This window comes from Ranitomeya variabilis, chromosome 6 (genome assembly GCF_051348905.1).
Source record: "Ranitomeya variabilis isolate aRanVar5 chromosome 6, aRanVar5.hap1, whole genome shotgun sequence".
Taxonomy (NCBI): Eukaryota; Metazoa; Chordata; class Amphibia; order Anura; family Dendrobatidae; genus Ranitomeya; species Ranitomeya variabilis.
The window spans coordinates 472,187,199-472,206,139 of NC_135237.1; the positions used below are offsets into that span (position 1 = coordinate 472,187,199).

At 41.7% G+C, this 18,941-nt stretch overlaps 1 protein-coding gene across 2 annotated transcripts in view; it reads left to right on the forward strand.

The window, feature by feature from the left end:
• The window catches only part of SLCO5A1 (solute carrier organic anion transporter family member 5A1), a 170,924-nt gene extending 152,943 nt beyond the window's left edge, over window positions 1-17,981 (forward strand). For both annotated transcript variants that reach the window (XM_077270631.1, XM_077270632.1), the window contains 2 exons: window positions 12,976-13,040; window positions 16,081-17,981. In XM_077270631.1, the coding sequence (XP_077126746.1) occupies window positions 12,976-13,040; window positions 16,081-16,547 (532 nt within the window). In that variant the 3' untranslated portion in view covers window positions 16,548-17,981. The remainder of the gene's footprint in view (window positions 1-12,975; window positions 13,041-16,080) is intronic.
• Window positions 17,982-18,941: the final 960 nt, after the last annotated feature.

Genomic DNA, 18,941 nt, shown 5'->3' on the forward strand with positions numbered 1-18,941 from the left:
CATATCAGAATTATGGGCTGTAGACATTGATCACTAATAATATAAAAATATTGTCCATGATTTTTTTGATAAGCTGTGCAGAAAAAATAAGTAAAATTGGCCACCCTGATGCCAGTTCTGGTCAGCCCCGCCAAGTGGTGGTGAGTGGCGGGATAGGTGGTGGGAGTGCCTGCCAAGTTCATCAAAAGCTATGCCATTGCTTACACTACCAGAAATGCTACTCAACTCTCTGGTTTATTGTAAAAAAAATGTGTGCTCATAGCAGCCAATCAGAGTGCAGCTTCGTTTTGCCACAACAGTTTGAGAAATGAAAACAGTAATTAAGGGCGCTGCATAAAAAACTCCCCAATAAACCTACTGCAGCAAATCCTGGACACAACTACCACAAATTGTCCAATAATAGGCCCAAAAGAGGGCTTCAGTCAGCAATATACACTCACCGGCCACTTTATTAGGTACACCATGCTAGTAACGGGTTGGACCCCCTTTTGCCTTCAGAACTGCCTCAATTCTTCGTGGCATAGATTCAACAAGGTGCTGGAAGCATTCCTCAGAGATTTTGGTCCATATTGACATGATGGCATCACACAGTTGCCGCAGATTTGTCGGCTGCACATCCCAAAGATGCTCCATACAAGGCAGGATGGATCCATGCTTTCATGTTGTTTACGCCAAATTCTGACCCTACCATCCGAATGTCGCAGCAGAAATCGAGACTCATCAGACCAAGCAACGTTTTTCCAATCTTCTACTGTCCAATTTCGATGAGCTTGTACAAATTGTAGCCTCAGTTTCCTGTTCTTAGCTGAAAGGAGTGGTACCTGGTGTGGTCTTCTGCTGCTGTAGCCCATCTGCCTCAAAGTTCGACGCACTGTGCGTTCAGAGATGCTCTTAGGCCTACCTTGGTTGTAACGGGTGGCGATTTGAGTCACTGTTGCCTTTCTATCAGCTCGAACCAGTCTGCCCATTCTCCTCTGACCTCTGGCATCAACAAGGCATTTCCGCCCACAGAACTGCCGCTCACTGGATTTTTTTTCTTTTTCGGACCATTCTCTGTAAACCCTAGAGATGGTTGTGTGTGAAAATCCCAGTAGATCAGCAGTTTCTGAAATACTCAGACCAGCCCTTCTGGCACCAACAACCATGCCACGTTCAAAGGCACTCAAATCACCTTTCTTCCCCATACTGATGCTCGGTTTGAACTGCAGGAGATTGTCTTGACCATGTCTACATGCCTAAATGCACTGAGTTGCCGCCATGTGATTGGCTGATTAGAAATTAAGTGTTAACAAGAAGTTGGACAGGTGTACCTAATAAAGTGGCCAGTGAGTGTATATGTGTATTTGCACTAAAGGTTTATATAACTCTAAACCTACAAAAGATTAACTCAGAAATTACCACAAAAATAAAATACATATCATTACCTTCCTAAAAATAAGTCCTGTAGTCCTCATAGAATGCTGCAATCCATCCACAGGTCCTTGCAAATAGCTGAATCCAGATGTCCAAAAAATGTATATATCTTCCCGTGAAAGAATAGTTTTGTATCCACGATGATTTCTGAAGCTACGGAGAAGGGGTGTTGATCTGTCCCGGCCGGTGACAGGCACCCCTTTGTCCTATAGATAATTCCCGGCGCCTTACTAGTAGCACACGCTTCCGCATACACTTGCCGGCGAGGTGCAGTGAAGCTGCAGGACCTCACGTGACGTCACAAACACGTGATGCCTCACGTGATCGGCTTGCAAGTCTTTACAGAGCGCACCTAGGACCACAATTCATCCAACGCGTTTCGAGGTCATCAGACTCCTTCCTCAGGGATCCCTCACGCGACGTCCTGCAGCTTCACTTTAGCGAAAATACACATATATATTGCAGTTTGAGAAATGAAAGCTGCAGTCTCATTGGTTGCTGTGGGCAACAAATACAGTATTGAGGGAAAATTTGTAGAAGCCGGCGGAATCCAGTTACAAAAGATCCACTCATCTCTTCACACGAGTCTATGGCAAGACATTTGGAAACCGTTGCAACTTTGTGTCGCAGTCACCATAGGGTGACACACCAAGCTCTTCCCTGGCCCAACCTGTGACCGATTCAGACATCCCTTTGAGAGAGGCTCTGCCATATTGAGCCAGAACGTTACATAAAATTAGTTTTTTCACTGTCTGACTTTGGATGCTATCCACAGTTTTTCGATTTGTATTTAAAAGGGTTTTGGTGACTACCTTGTTGGCTTTGCGCCCATTGCATGAAAACTGCTGCTTTTATTTTTCTATCTCTCTCTGCAAACTCCTCAACAGTGAAATCACAATGCCAAGATGGAAATCACAGGATGCGTAGACCTGTTAATGATATGCAAATTATGAAAAAATGGAAACAACATTTTCAAAACATCTTCATTGATTCAGTGTCGCGTATGAAAGCCAGACACAGAAATATTGCAGTTACACACCTTGAGGTTATTAGTGGCTGTCCGATGAATGTTCTGCCATGCTGAAAGCATTTGCGCACGCAAACAATCAAAATCCACTCCCTGCGCTATGACTTACCTGATGTGCTGGATTGTGACAAGTCCGCAGATGTTTAGGCCACACAGGCTGCTCCCAGTAGCACAAACAACATGTGTGTGACACTTTCACATTCCTTGTGGAGAGCATTTCATGGTGCTGCCCATGTGGTCTGCAGAGGAATCTCTAACTATCATTTCGTCCAAGACAAAAGCAGGACTCATCGCGAGTATTCTGTGTGTGGCATTCATGTATGATACTGAATAAATCGAGATGTTTCAAAAAATTTTCTCTATTTTTTTCATCATTTGCAACTCTTTAGCATGTCTATTGTTTCTGTGATTTCCATAATTCCACAACGTTTCCTCCTTGGTGTTGCAATTTCAATGTTGAGGAATATGCGTATATTTGTGTATCTATATGAAATAAGTGTTGAACACATCACCCATTTTCTAAGTAAATATATTTCTAAAGGTGCTATTGACATGAAATTCTCACCAGATGTCGGTAACAACCTACCCACTCCATACAGGGAAAGAAATGAAACCATAGATGTCTATAAATTACTAGATGGTGGCCCGATTCTAACGCATCGGGTATTCTAGAATATGTATGCAATTTGTAAATGTACAGCAATTTGGTTCATCAGTTCATCAGTTCACAGCCCCCCGAGGAAGCTCTAAAACGCGAAACGCGCGTCGGGGCTATCTATGAGGACACCTGGCATAGACGGCACACATGGGTAAGCACACTATTGAGTCCATGGCTTAGCTATATCACTTTGTTTGGGCAGGTTGCAATATAGGTGGGAGTTAGTACAGACAGGGGTGTTCTTACATGAAGAGTTATTACCACTTGGTTTTATACCACTGTCTCCCCTTCCTATTTTACTATCCGTGTAAATATCCATAGGTTCACTGTGCCATGTTAGTGACTCATTGCAGGTTATACATGATCCTGCAAGTGCACCCTTACATTTTCTATTGTGTGCATATCTATGTCTGTGTTACCTCTTAGTCATGCACCTTATCCTCATTACCTCTTATTTTATGTGTTTGTATTTTGCTAATAAAGTTTACCAATTTTAGCTATATTGTATTGTCATCCATTCTTTAAGATGGGGCATTATGCTCTTTTGAGCTTATAGGTTTATAAATTTGTAAATGTACAGCAATTTGGTTCATCAGTTCAGCATCACACTTTTCATTTTCTTTTAGGTTCATCCTTTGTTCTGTAGCCTCATTTGTATCAATGATGTATAATTGTGCAAATTTTGGTGGTTGTCCTATTTCTGGGTGAAGTGTTCCAGTGCAGTGGTAGATCTGGCCGTGAATTTTAAAACAATACGGTCCGAATCCAGGGGGCGGTGCAATGTTGGCACCGAATGAAGCAAACACATGAGAACTGTTGATGCTTCTGATATTTTCCATGAAATTTCTACTGTGTTGATGCATTCCTTTCATTAACTGCTCAAACAGATCTGAGTAGTGAGGTCTCGGTAGCATAACTTTTCCTTTTTGGCAGCATTGAGTAAACTGATTGTCAGATGGTTTTTCATCAATGAAATTCAGAGAGTCGCATTTAGAGCAAACTGCATTCATATTCCCACAGTAGTGTTCATGAATTGTACTTTCATTGTCTGTTACGTAATGTGCAAGTTGTTAAATATTGTCCTGGTCGTGCCTTAGTTGGTAGAGCATTCGTTTTTTATGAATTTGGCGATCATGTTGTTCCTGTGGTACAACAGTTTGTTGTGGTGTCTCCGGTTGGCGACAGTGTCTGTGAGATTCCGCATCCTGGGCTTGTCTAGCAGCAGTTTGTTGTGGTGTCTCCTGTTGGCGACGTTGTGTGTGAGATTCCACATCCTGGGCTTGTCTGGCGGCAGTTTGTTATGGTGTCTCCTGTTCCCGATGTTGTCGTTTTCTTGCTGCTGCTGCTGCTTTTCTGTCATCCTCATTGGTGTATTTTCGTTTACGACCCATTCTAAGATAGAAACACAGGGAGATGCCACCCATACAGGGAGACGCAGGCACACACCCTACACAATGGCGGCACTTGACAGCAGTGGAGGACAATGATGATTCCAGAATTCGCGGCAGACTGTGCCCGTGGCTGATTGGTCGAGGCCGGCTGGCCTCGACCAATCAGCAAGGCGGGATTTCCGAGACAGACAGACAACTAGACCCTTAGACAACACAATGGCGGCACTTGACAGCAGTGGAGGACAACAATGCCCGTCGCTGATTGGTCGAGGCCGGCTGGCCTGGACCAATCAGAGACTGTGCCCGTCGCTGATTGGTCGAGGCCTGGTGGCCTCGACCAATCAGACGCGGGATTTCCAGGACAGACAATTAAACCCTTAGACAATTATATATATAGATAGTTATGTGTAACAAGGAGAAATGACACAGGAAACAAAATATTGAACACATGAAGAAAAGAAGTGCAAAAGGCCATGGAAAGTGATGACACCACCTGAAATCTATCAGTACTGTATATACTCGTGTATAAGACGACCCAAGTATAAGTCGGATATGCATTGTCCCCTAATCCCTATCCTGGTATGCATGGTTCCTCATCCCCATCCTGGTATGCATGGTTCCTCATCCCCATCCTGGTATGCATGGCTCCTTATTCCCATCCTTGTCAGCATGGCTCCTTATCCCCATCTTTGTCTGCATGGCTCCTTATCCCCATCCTTGTATGCATGGCTCCTTATTCCCATCCTTGTCAGCATGGCTCCTTATCCCCATCTTTGTCTGCATGGCTCCTTATTCCCATCCTTGTCTGCATGGCTCCTTATTCCCATCCTTGTCTGCATGGCTCCTTATTCCCATCCTTGTCTGCATGGCTCCTTATCCTCATCATTGTTTGCATAGCTCCTTATTCCCATCCTTGTCAGCATGGCTCCTTATCCCCATCTTTGTCTGCATGGCTCCTTATTCCCATCCTTGTCAGCATGGCTCCTTATCCCCATCTTTGTCTGCATGGCTCCTTATTCCTATCCTTGTATGCATGGCTCCTTATTCCCATCCCTGTCTGCATGGCTCCTTATTCCCATCCTTGAATGCATGGCTCCTTATTACCATCCATGTATGCTTGGTTCCTTATTCCCATCCTTGTCTGCATGGCTCCTTATCCCCATCCTTGAATGCATGGTTCCTTATCCCTATCCTTGTCTGCATGGCTCCTCATCCCCATCCTTGTCTGCATGGCTCCTTATTCCAATCCTTGTCTGCATGGCTCCTTATTCCCATCCTTGTCTGCATGGTTCCTCATCCCCATCCTTGTATGCATGGCTCTTTATTCCCATCCTTGTATGCATGGCTCCTTATTCCAATCCTTGTGTGTATGGCCTCCGTGAGAATAGCATAAAAAAACCAAAAAACATCCTACTTACCTTCCATGCTCGCTCTCGCAGCATCTCGTCCCGGTGCCAGCAGCTCCTGCGGTCAAGCGATCAAGTGTCCCCGCTCATTAACAGAATGAATATTCACTTATCTGCACCCCTATGGGAGTGGAGAGAGGTGAATATTCATTACCTTAATGAGCGGGCACCTGTGATAGCTGGCAGCTGCTTTGAAGCCGATGACTGCTGCTAACACTGTGTTCTCGCGCTTTAAGAGAAATGAATGTTCACTGCAAGTGCAGTGAATATTAATTTATTTTTAGCAGCGGGCACAGGCTTTAGCCGCAGCTGCTGGCTTCTGCCTCCTGTGATGCCCTGCTCCCCCTCCCTCCATCTTCTGAGACAGTGACTCATGTATAAGCCGAAGGGGCATTTTCAGCAAAAAAAAGTGCTGAAAAACTCAGCTTATACACGAGTATATACGGTAATTAGAAAGCAATCATGCCACTTAGTGAAAAATAATATCAACCGGTTCACCTGTTAGCATCAAAAAGGTGTCTCATTGCCAAGGTGTCTCATTACCAAGGTGCCACACAAGAAACCGCTATTGATGGGTAAAACCAGTGAGCTGTCTCAAGACCTTCACAACCTTGTTGCAAAACATACTGATGGCATTGGTTACAGAAGAATTTCTATACTACTGAAGATCCCACTGTTGGGGTCATAATCAGTAAGTGGAAATAATATAATTTCACCATTAACCAGCCACGACCAGGTGCTCCCTGCAAGATTTCAGACAAAGGATGCAAAAGAATTATCAGAAGAGTTGTCCAAGAGCCAATGACCACCTGTGGAGAACTGCAGAAAGACCTGGGACCAGCAGGTACAAATGTTTCTAAGAAAACTATAGGTAATGCACTCAAACTCCATGGCCTATATACACGCGCACCATGCAAGACTCCATTACAGAACAAAAATCATGTTCAAGCACGTTTACATTTTGTTCAACATTTAGACAAGCTTGTGTAATATAGTCTGGTGAGATGTGACAAATTGATTGCTTTGGAGGGCATAATACACACCATGCTTGGAGGCCAAAAGACACTGCATATCACCACAAAACAGTGAAGTTTGGAGGTGGGAACATCATGGCATGAGGCTGCTTTTCAGTATACATGTAGTACTGACAAAGTTTATATAACTGAAAGAAGGATGAATGGACAAATGTACTGAGACATTCTTGATAAAATCTGCTGCCATCTACGAGGATGATGAAGATTAAAGGAATGTGGACATTTCAACAAGACAATGAATCCAAACACACAGCTAAGGAAAGTCTCAATCGGTTTCAGATAAAGAAAATACTATGGCCTAGCCAATCATCTGACCTGAATCCAATAGAAAATTTAAGGAAGGAACTAAAGTTTGGAGTTCATAGAAGGAGCCCACGGAACCTTCAGGATTTGAAGAGTGTTTGTGTGGAAGAATGGGCCAAAATCACACCTGAGCAATGCGTGCGACTAGTTTCTCCATACAGGAGGCATCTTGAAGGTTTTGTGTAAAGTATTAAGTACATTTCACTAAGCTTGTTCAATAATTTTTCCCCGTGTCATTTCTCATAATTATATGTGAACCTTGATGCACATTTACACAATAAACCGCAATTATGCTACATCCCTGTCTATGATCGTACTTTGGATACTTGGCAGCGTGAATTTTGAATCACCAGATTCCTCGTTCTATTATGTTATTTCTCATTATTACATATAACTTAATTTATGGACAGCTATGGTGTGATTTCTTTGCCTGTGTGGATTGGATGGGTTGTTACTGACATCTGGTGAGAATTTCATGTCAATAGTACCTTTTAGTTATAAAATTGATAACTCGGTCAATACTTATTTCACCCACTGCATATATATTTATATTTAAAGTACTGTGCAAAAGTTTTGGGCAGGCTTAGTAAAAAGGTTGTATAGTAAGAATGCTTTCATAAATAGAAGTGTTGAATTTACTTTTTGTCAATGAACCAACTGCAAAGTGAGTGAATAAAACAGATATCTAAATCAAATCAATATTTGGTGTGACCACACTCTGCCTATAACACGGCATCAATTATTCTAGGTACATCTGCACACAGCTTTTGAAGAAACTTAGCATGGACATTGTTCTGAATATCTTGGAGAACTAACCACAGATCTGTAGATGTAGGGTTGCGCAAATCCTTTTGTCTTTATGTAATCCTAGACAGACTTGATAATGTTGAGATCGGGTTCTGTGGGGGCCATTTCATCATTTCCAGGACTCCTTGTTCTTTATGCTGAAGATAGTTATTAATGAAATTGGCTGTATGTTTGGGTCGTTGTCCTGCTGCTGAATAAATTTGGAACCAATCAGAAGTCTCCCTGATGATGCTGCATGATGCATCAGTATCTACCTGTATTTCTCAGCATTGAGAGCACCAAGAAATGGATAATGTTGAGAAGCATAGAGGATGTGGTCAGCCAAGGAAACATAGTGCTGTAGATGAAAGACACATCATGCTTACTCTCCTTTCAAATCCACCAGCAAGATGTGTGGTTAGTTCTCCATGATGTTTGGCACAATCTTCCTGCTGGGTTTCTTCACTGTGTGCATGTGTACCAAGGAGAATTAATGCTTTGAAGGCAAAGGGTGGTCACACCAAATGTTGATCTGATTTAGATTTTTCTGTTCATCCACTTTGTATTATTTTAATTGTTAGAATTAAACTACTACCACTTCTATTTCTGAAAGCATTTTTTGCAGCATTTCCACACCTGCTTAAAGCTTTTGTAAAGTACTTTGCTGATGTGCCTGGGATCATTGCCCTTTGCATGAGCCACTTTCAGCCCAGCTATGAAGCTTGGATATATGGCCTCGTATTTGAGCCTAGAATACTCTAGTACAGAGAAGAGTTCATGGTCGACTCAATGATTGCTACGTGCCCAGGTCCTGTGGCTGCAAAATAAGCCCAAATCATCACCCCTTCACCTAACTGAACATTTGTTAACAAATTCTTGTGCTGATATGTTGTGTTCTGTTTTTGACTAACATGGCACATGATATGATGGCCAAACATCTCCAATTTGGTCTCGTCTGTCCTAAAGGACATTGTTTCAGAAGTCTTGTTTTATTGATGCAACTTCACAATCTTAAGCCATGCTGAAATGTTTGGTTTTTTTTAAAAAAAAGAGGTTTTTATTTTTGGCAATCCTTAAAAACAAGCCATACATGCTTAGATTTTTTTTCAAATCATACTGTCATGAATTTGAACATTTACCATGTTATCTTAGGCCTTTAGAATCTGAGCTGTGTCTCTTGGGTTTTTGCAGTTTTCTTTGAACATTTCACGGTTTGACCTTGGGGTGAATTTGCCAGGACGTTCACTTCTGGAAACATTGTCAACTATCTTGAATGTTTTCCAGTTGTGGATGATATTTATCACTGTAGAATCATAGACTCCAAATTGTTTCGAAATGGCTTTATAATAATTCCCAGAATGATGAGAAGCAACAAATGCTTCTATACGATCATTGCTGATGTCTCCCCCCCCCTTGGTATTGTGCTAATACACTCCTTAATGCTCCATTTTTCTCACACATGCTGTCATGTGTGAATACATTGGGCCTCATTTACCGAAACTGAAAAAAAAGCTGACTTTGATGCTCATGGTAATCAATCATTGCTCAACTTCTGCCATGGTAAAATGAAAGATGCCCTGTGGTTGGTTATTGTGAATTTTAATTTTAGACACTTTTATTTTTCATTGTATTTACATCAGAAAAATTGCAAATGTCCTAAATATTTTGATAAAACTGCCTGATATACATTCAATCATGCACACAAATAATATTATACCAGAACAAGCAGTGAGTAGCGGGCTTTTTCATGTATTATGGTGGAATAGTTTTATAACTATGTGACATCCCATTCCTTAGGATTAACGTCAATTATTAATTGGGCAGTCTGAGCGTAAAATGCCTGAAATCTGACATTTGTTACTGTGGAGGCACACACAGACCCTTCCTTTCAGCTGCACATGATACAAGTCACATAGCCTGCAAACACATCGCTTTACCATTCTGCATCATTTGTTCTGTCACCAGTGTCCTGGAATAAACTCCATAAATATCAAAGACTCTTAGTTTATGAAGCTGAAGCCTGGGGCTTGTTATTCACCAAACTGTTCACTTTAAAGGGTAATTCCAATTGGACCTGTCACTTGCCAAAAACATGTATTTTGTTTTTTTCAACCTGGTGTAATTACCACTGTTTTTCTGAATCGGGTATTGTTTATTTTTTGTTCTTGCTCCTCTCCATTCCTGAGATATGGCCTCCTCTTCTTAGTATATAAATCTATTTTTTTTTAGCCAAGTGGGCGTACTCCTCACCGCTTCTTTGTGGGAGTCTTCTTGAGGACCTCACCCAATTGGCTAAAAAGACTAGATTTATATACAGAGAGAAGGTGGCAATATCTCAACAAGGGAGAAATGGAATAAGATAAATCAATTATATCTTCAAGAGAACATCAGGTAAAACGTTACATATTCATTATTAAAGGGATATTCCCATTTCCAAGATACTGTCCCAATATGTAGTAGATTTAATAATAATATTCGCAACTACATCCAATTAGAAATATTGTACAGTTCTTCTGATTTGCTATGTCACTTACCCCATGTGCAGGGCATTGCAGTAGCTTAGGGTATCCAGTCATATAGTGACAGTTAGATACAGTCATATGAAAAAGTTTGGGCACCCCTATTAATCTTAAGCTTAATGTTTTATAAAAATTGTTTTTTTTTGCAACAGCTATTTCAGTTTCATATATCTAATAACTGTTGGACACAGTAATGTTTCTGCCTTGAAATGAGGTTTATTGTACTAACAGAAAATGTGCAATGTGCATTCAAACAAAATTTGACAGGTGCATAAGTATGGGCACCCTTATCATTTTCTTGTTTTAAATACTCCTACCTACTTTTTACTGACTTAGGCTACTTTCACACTAGCGTTAACTGCAATACGTCGCAAATGCGTCGTTTTGCCGAAACTACGCATCCAGCAAAAGTTCTTGCTGGATACGTTTTTTCGTCATAGACTAACATTAGCGACGCATTTGCGACGCATTGCCAAACGGTGCGTCCGTTTTGCGACGCTTGGGCGTGTGGTAGCGGACCGTCGGGAGAAAAAAACGTTACATGTAACGTTTTTTGCTCCCGACGGTCCGCTTTTTCCGACCGCGCATGCGCGGCCGGAACTCCGCCCCCACCTCCCCGCACTTCCCCGCACCTCACAATGGGGCAGCGGATGCGTGGGAAAAATGCATCCGCTGCCCCCGTTGTGCGGCGGAGACCACGCTAGCGTCGGGAACGTCGGCCCGACGCACGGCGACGGGTTGTTCCCGACGCTAGTGTGAAAGTAGCCTTACTAAAGCACTTTTTTTGGTTTTGTAACCTCATTGAGCTTTGAACTTCATAGCTAGGTGTATGCAATCATGAGAAAAGCTACTTAAAGTGGCCACTTGCAAGTTGTTCTCCTGTTTGAATCTCCTCTGAAGAGTGGCATCATGGGCTCCTCAAAACAACTGTCAAATGATCTGAAAACAAAGATTATTCAACACAGTTGTTCAAGGGAAGGATACAAAAAGCTGTCTCAGAAGTTTAACCAGTCAATTTCCACTGTGAGGAACATAGTAAGGAAATGGAAGAACACAGGTACAGTTCTTGTTAAGGCCTGAAGTGGCAGGCCAAGAAAAACATCAGAAAGGCAGAGAAGAAGAATGGTGAAATCAGTCAAGGACAATCCTCAGACCATCTCCAGAGAGCTGCAGCATCAACTTGCTGCAGATGGTGTCACTGTGCATCGTCAACTATACAACGCACTGTGTTTTTTTGCCGCCATGCATAACGCCTTTTTGTATTACCAAACAACTCAATCTTGGTTTCATCAGTCCACAGGACCTTCTTCCAAAAAGAAATTGGCTTCTCCAAATGTGCTTTTGCATACCTCAGCCGACTCTGTTTGTGGCGTGCTTGCAGAAACGGCTTCTTTCGCATCACTCTCCCATACAGCTTCTCCTTGTGCAAAGTGCATTGTATAGTTGACCAATGCACAGTGACACCATCTGCAGCAAGTTGATGCTGCAGCTCTCTGCAGGTGGCCTGAGGATTGTCCTTGACTGATCTCACCATTCTTCTTCTCTGCCTTTCTGATGTTTTTCTTGGCCTGCCACTTCTGACCTTAACAAGAACTGTACCTGTGTTCTTCCATTTCCTTACTATGATCCTCACAGTGGAAATTGACAGGTTAAATCTCTGAGACAGCTTTTTGTATCCTTCCCCTGAACAACTGATTGAATAATCTTTGTTTTCAGATCACTTGACAGTTGTTTTGAGGAGCCCATGATGCCACTCTTCGGAGGAGATTCAAACAGGAGAACAACTTGCAAGTGGCCACTTTAAGTAGCTTTTCTCATGATTGCATACACCTAGCTATGAAGTTCAAAGCTCAATGAGGTTACAAAACCAAAAAAAGTGCTTTAGTAAGTCAGTAAAAAGTAGGTAGGAGTATTTAAAACAAGAAAATGATAAGGGTGCCCATACTTATGCACCTGTCAAATTTTGTTTGAATGCAGATTGCACATTTTCTGTTAGTACAATAAACCTCATTTCAAGGCAGAAACATTACTGTGTCCAACAGTTATTAGATATATGAAACTGAAATAGCTGTTGCAAAAAATTTTTTTTTTATAAAACATTAAGCTTAAGATTAATAGGGGTGCCCAAACTTTTTCATATGACTGTAGCTGTTAGTGGTCGTAACCATGGATACCTAAGCTACTGCAATGCCCTGCACATTAGGTAAGTGACTTAGCAAATCAGTAGAACTATACTACATTTCTAATTGGAGGTATTTACTAATATTATTATTACACCGATTACTTATTGGGATAGGATCTTAGAGATGAGAATAACCCTTTTAAAGCAATTTTGAATCCTATGAGTAGCAAAAATATGGACTTCTGTGGGTGCTGATCAGAATTAATGAAGATGGTGCCTTGTTTCAGTATCACTAACTTTATATATTGTTTTTCAGGTCAGTAGATGAAGGAGAAAGACCTTTTGCATTAGGAATGCAGTTTGTTTTGTTGAGAACTCTTGGTAAGTACTAAAGGTAGTATCCCCGCATGTGTTGCAGTTGTCTAATAGCCACGAAACTTTCAGCCATGGGGACTCGAACATATTTTCCGAGCACGCCGAAAACACTCAGATAGCCCCTGAGCATGCTCAGATAACACGATATCCAAGAATGCTCGCTCATCACTACTGATAACCTGTCCTAAGGATAGGTCGCCTATTTCAATGTAGTTGGAATCCCATTTAAAGCGAGAGTCTAATCCTTGACATTTAAAGGACATTCCATAAATGTCTGATCAGTGGGGGTAGAACCATTTTTGCCCCCACTAATAAGAATGAAGATCCCATTTTGCCTGTTGCTCCTGAAAACCCATCAAAAAGTGAGCCATGGAACTGCAAGTGCAGGACAATAATTTATTAGCAAGCCTTCTCCCTAGAATTCTCATTTAAAGGGGATTCCTAGGATTCTAGCGGTAGAGAATGGTGGCTCTTATAAAGAAATAACAATCCCCCACTGTTCCAGCACTGCTGCTTTGGTAATACCTCTCCGTCTTGCAGTGATGAGCGCCTCCATCATTCACGTAAAGGCTGCAGCCAATCAGCAGTCACAGAACATGCTTATGTTGCTACTGGAATTGGTGATTGGCTGCAGCGGTCACATGATTGAGAGATGGGACATTATCATTGCGGGACCAGCAGAGTTAAGGAGTAAGTAATGATTTTGTTTATCCTATTCTTTGCCCACTTTTAAAAGATCATGTAAAAGGTATATGTACAAGTGTAACGCATGAGGAACAGAATAAACTGTGCTCATGACGTAGTAATTTCAGATTTTCTTTGCCATGAAGAAGTGAAATATACCCCCCCTCAAGAAAAAAGCAAAAAACACAATTTTAGTTCTACATATGAGTCAAAAAACACCAAATCGCTTAAACATGTTTTCGAGCACCGGAGCTGTAACATTTATGACAATAGTTGAGAGTTTGACGATAAAGAGCATTAACATGTTTTTTTTTGCTTTTGCCTCAAATACGTTACTTACATACAGTATAAGTTTCCATAAATTTAGTCAAAATAAAGTACAGCTTATCAGTGAAAATATATGCTGAATATTTACAAAAAAAATAATTTATTCCAAAATGTTGAAACATTGCATTTGTAGCGTTTGTCCACTAGGAGGCGCTGTTCAGCAGTTTATAAAGAGAAGACCCTTATTTCCTATGTAGGCTCTGTTTGATTCCACCAATTGTCAGAAGTCGCCGAATATCAAAATATTAATGATGCGTGCAACGAGGTGTTCTTAGGCTTTGTTCACATATCCGTGATTTAAACAGACAGCACACAGATGCAACACAGATGACCCCCATGTGCTGTCTGTTTTTAGCAGACCCTTTCAGAAGAATAGGCGAGCTTGGTCCAAAGAAGGAAACATATTTAGGTTTTTTGTTGTAGATCATCGACCTGCAGTTATAAACAGACATGAGGATTTGGCCATAAATCTGTGACAAAATCTGCCTGTTTTACATGTTGTCACATATTTCATCCTGTGCATTACAAAAAGGAAATGTCGAAGGTTGGAAAGTCCGGGACATAAGCGGACATGCTGCAGATTTAATGTCTGCACTTCAGGTCAATTATTTTTTCCCACTGCATGTGGATGAGATTTGGTGACATCTCTTCAGCTGGGCTGCCGCCATAACACACAACAAACCCAACAGAAAATGTGCAACATGTCCACGTTGTGTGATTGCAGCCTGAGGGGCTCTACACACGGGTTCTGAGCAGTGCATGGGAACAGTCCTGCTTCTTCAGTATGGAGATGTGTGAGCTGTGCCGTACATGCTTTGTCAGACCTTCAGTGCACAGTCATATTCTCATTTCAGAATATCTCTGTGCATATGGTATTTAATGTGATATACCACATTTTTAATATACAAATGTAACAGAAAATAACTGTATGCCAATGTATAAAACTGGGGAACAAAATAATGCAAAAATGTCTTATCCGATGTTCAGAGATAGTATTGTGAAAGAAAGTGTTCACCTGGTTCAGTTGTGTAGAACACAACAACTGAGAAACCCAGAAATGTCATCTGGTGCAGTCCCACTGGTTAGGAGAGCGGTAAAATGTCAGATAGGAAACGTGGGTCCTCTGCGCCGCTGACGAAGATCCAAAGGAATATTCCAGGAGACAGGATTGGTAGCAATGCGCTTCATTATCAACGCGTTTCAAAGTCCACCGACTCCTTCACTGTCTGTTGTTTTCCCTGATGAAGCAGTCAGATGACTTCCAAACGCATTGCTAATTAGCTGCATCACTACCACCCCTGTCTCCTGGAGAAGACCCGCATGTTTCCTACTTAACAATATGTAAAATCCGAGTCACGTAGTGGTCTATTAGAGGGCTAGTGGGCCTCTACCCCTGATGGCCATATGCATGATTAGTCACTTACCGGTAGGTTTTAGGAGAACTATTTCTGGTATTTTTGGCCCATGACACCATTTTTAGATCGATCATAAAATATATTAGGTGAGGGTTTGACATTTGCTGTCATACCGTGCATATTTGACCATTATTATAAATATTAATGCATCATCATAACCTTACAAATGCGTGCTCCATTGTTTCCGGCAACGGTTTATTTTTATGGAGACAACTGTTGATGTTGTCATGAACACATTTACTGTTCTAGATGACCAGGGATGGTTACATTGCCCCTTTCTTCACTAGGGATGCTTACAATAACCCCTTACCTGGTCCAAACCACCTGGTATTTTCATATTTGACTTTAAAGCAAGGTTTGACCCTGTTACTACCTTAGGTCCAAAAAGTCCTTTGATGTCATGACCTATAACCTAGTTTGGCGTATTACTTTGCATTTGTCATATTTTCTGACTTATTACATGTATCCGATTTAGCATATGGGTTTTGTGAGAAGTCAAACATTACGAATACTGTAGATGTCGTGTGATTACATTGGCAGTAGACATCAGTTTTACAAGTCATTTATTGTGAGAAAAGCTGCCGATTTCTAAATGTTCCAATGTTCCTTTGTTGTTGCAGCTTACATTCCTACACCAATCTACTTTGGGGCTGTTATTGATACTACTTGCATGCTTTGGCAACAGGACTGTGGCGTACAAGGTTCCTGCTGGGAATACAACGTGACATCATTTCGTTTTGTTTATTTTGGACTGGCAGCTGGTCTCAAATTCTTAGGATTCATTTTTATATTTTTGGCTTGGTATTCCATAAAACACAAAGAGGATCAGATGCAGAGACGAAGGTGGCGGGCGTCCCCAATAAGCACAGTCAGCGAGATGGTCGGCAGTGGTAGAGCAGAGCCAAATTATGCACGAACGAGATCCTGTCCTGCCTTCGGCGCCAAGGAAGACCCAAATGAAGACAGTGATTTGGACAAAGGAATCCAACACTCAGCACAAACCTATCCTGGACCTTTCATGGAAGCAATAAATTCATCATTGGAAAATTCTCAAGAAGAGACCCGAGCAGACAAGGAAATAGGATAATCAGAATCATTGTTGGTTGAAGTCAATTTGGCGCCTTGAGTAACACGTGCCTTTTACTGAACTGCGTGCATATGAAATAAGTGAAATCACATTTCAATCTGAAGCTACAGGGTTATTGAGGGCTGGTTACCTCAACTGTTATTTTACTCACTCCATGGAGTATTTTTTAATTGTTATTAATATAGCCCTTATGCTTCACTTCTGTAACAGATTTTCCCAAAGGGCAAAACGATAAATGAACAAGACAGCATGAAACGGCACACTTAGAAGTCCTCATAGAGTCCACTGTGGGGAATGGAGACGGTAGAAGGGAGGGTATCCCTTAACAAAGATTCACATGGTCCCCATTATAATGCCCTGTATTTTCACCCAGGACAGAAGAATTTCTAGTTTGTTGTCACTCAGTGCCCTAATAAGTGTCATAAGGCCAATTCCCTATCTTGGAGACGGAAGTGCTGAACCAATTATTGCCACAAAATAGCTAAAGGGATGGGACAACTGGGGTTGAGCCTTCTTTCTCCTAGGACCCCAAAGTATCCTTAAATTTATTGTTAAATATGATGTTTCCAGCTGTCTTCTCATTGTCTTCACATTTCTCCTTAGGGCTCATTTCCACTGGCGAGGAAAACGGACGAGTGCAATCCGATAAAAAATCGGATTGCACTCGGACCAATGTTATTCAATAGGTGTCTTTTCATTTGCGATTTTTTTCTCAGCCGAAATCGGACTGAGAAAAAAATCGCAGCATGCTGCGATTTGCTGCGAGTCTCGGACGAGACTCGCCAATGCAAGTCAGTGGGTGCGAGAAAAAAAACGGACGGAATACGGACCATCCGTATTCCGCCCGTTTTTTACGGATACATCACCATTCTGTGGCCTAGAACACTGTCCATGGTCCTGTAAATGACTGAATAAAAATAGTTGCAGAGAAAAAAAACGGATTGCATACGGATGTCATACGGATGTAAAACGGATGGTGCAATTAAAAATCGCATTGCACTTGCATAACACTCGCATGACAATCGCATACGCTACATCCCTTTTTTCGGTCCAGATTACGGACCGATTTGTCTCTCGCCAGTGGAAATGAGCCCTTAAGTCTGAGGACCAACTTCTTGAAGGTTCTTTAATGAATGTTTTCATGTTGAAACTATTTGAATGTCGAAAGGCGATCCAAAATAATCCCAGATCAAGTTGTGATTGGAGGCCTTCATGCATCCTAAAGTTTGATGCTTCAGCAATATGGAAGTATCGTGGAGAAAGTAGATGTCTGGCCCATAGGGTAACGGGAATCCCCCGGTGGGCCCCTGTGTAGATCTGGGCCCCCAACCCCACTGTTTGGGCAGTACTTGGCAAGATTCACTTGATTCACTCTGTACAGAAAAAAGCAGCATCTCATCATTCATTAACCACGCTACCCAGTTTATTATTATATAGCGCAGTGTTCCCCAACTCCGGTCCTCAAGAGCCACCAACAGGTCATATTTTCAGGATTTCCTTAGTATTGCCCAGGTGATGGACTTGTTGCCTGTGCAGGTTCTGCAATTATCACCGGAGCAATACTAAGGAAATCCTGAAAATATGACCTGTTGGTGGCTCTTGAGGACTGGAGTTGGGGAACACTGATATAGAGATTTAGGTAAATTTGTGAATGAAGGTAGTATAATATTTGCATGCTGGTTGAAAAGTGGGCCCCCCCAAAGTCAATATTATTGGTGAGGCCTTGTCACCCCAGTCCGACACTGGATGTCTGTGAGCATTTCTAAGTGAGACGTTTCATGTCTGTATTATGAACATTTTGGAATAATTGTTGAAGTTCAGAGAGCATTTGATTTATACTAATCATGCTTTAGTCCATCCTACTGATGCCAGCAATTTGAGGCTGTGATATATTTCTGCAGCTGCAAGTCTCTATTGGGCCACTGGCTGACATGATAGGCTGCATTCTTGAAGGAAGGAAGAACCTTGGGTTCTTTTAAAGAAGAATTCCACTCACAACCCAATAACTTTGGAGTAGACCTCTCGAGACGCCTACGTTTTGCTTCACCTGGGAATAATGTGGCCTATGGTGTGGTTGCACCTTTTAGTGTTTAGTTATTAAGAGGACAGATGATGTCTGTGAATTTAGACTTTGTAGTGGGGAGTAGGAGGTTGGTAGAAAAGGCGTTCACAGCTAACATTTTGAGTTTTGGGTGGAGATCTCTAAGAGAATTGGCTGGTAAATTAGCTGTAATGGATGGTTACTGGATGTTATATGTATTGCTGTGAGGTACGCTTTAAAGCACAACTAAATTAGCCTAAACTATGCAACTACGTTGTGGAGAATTGCATTGGGAGCATGGCAGAAAACTTAGCCAAGGAAGAGAACCAATAAAAAATGTGAAAGCCATATTA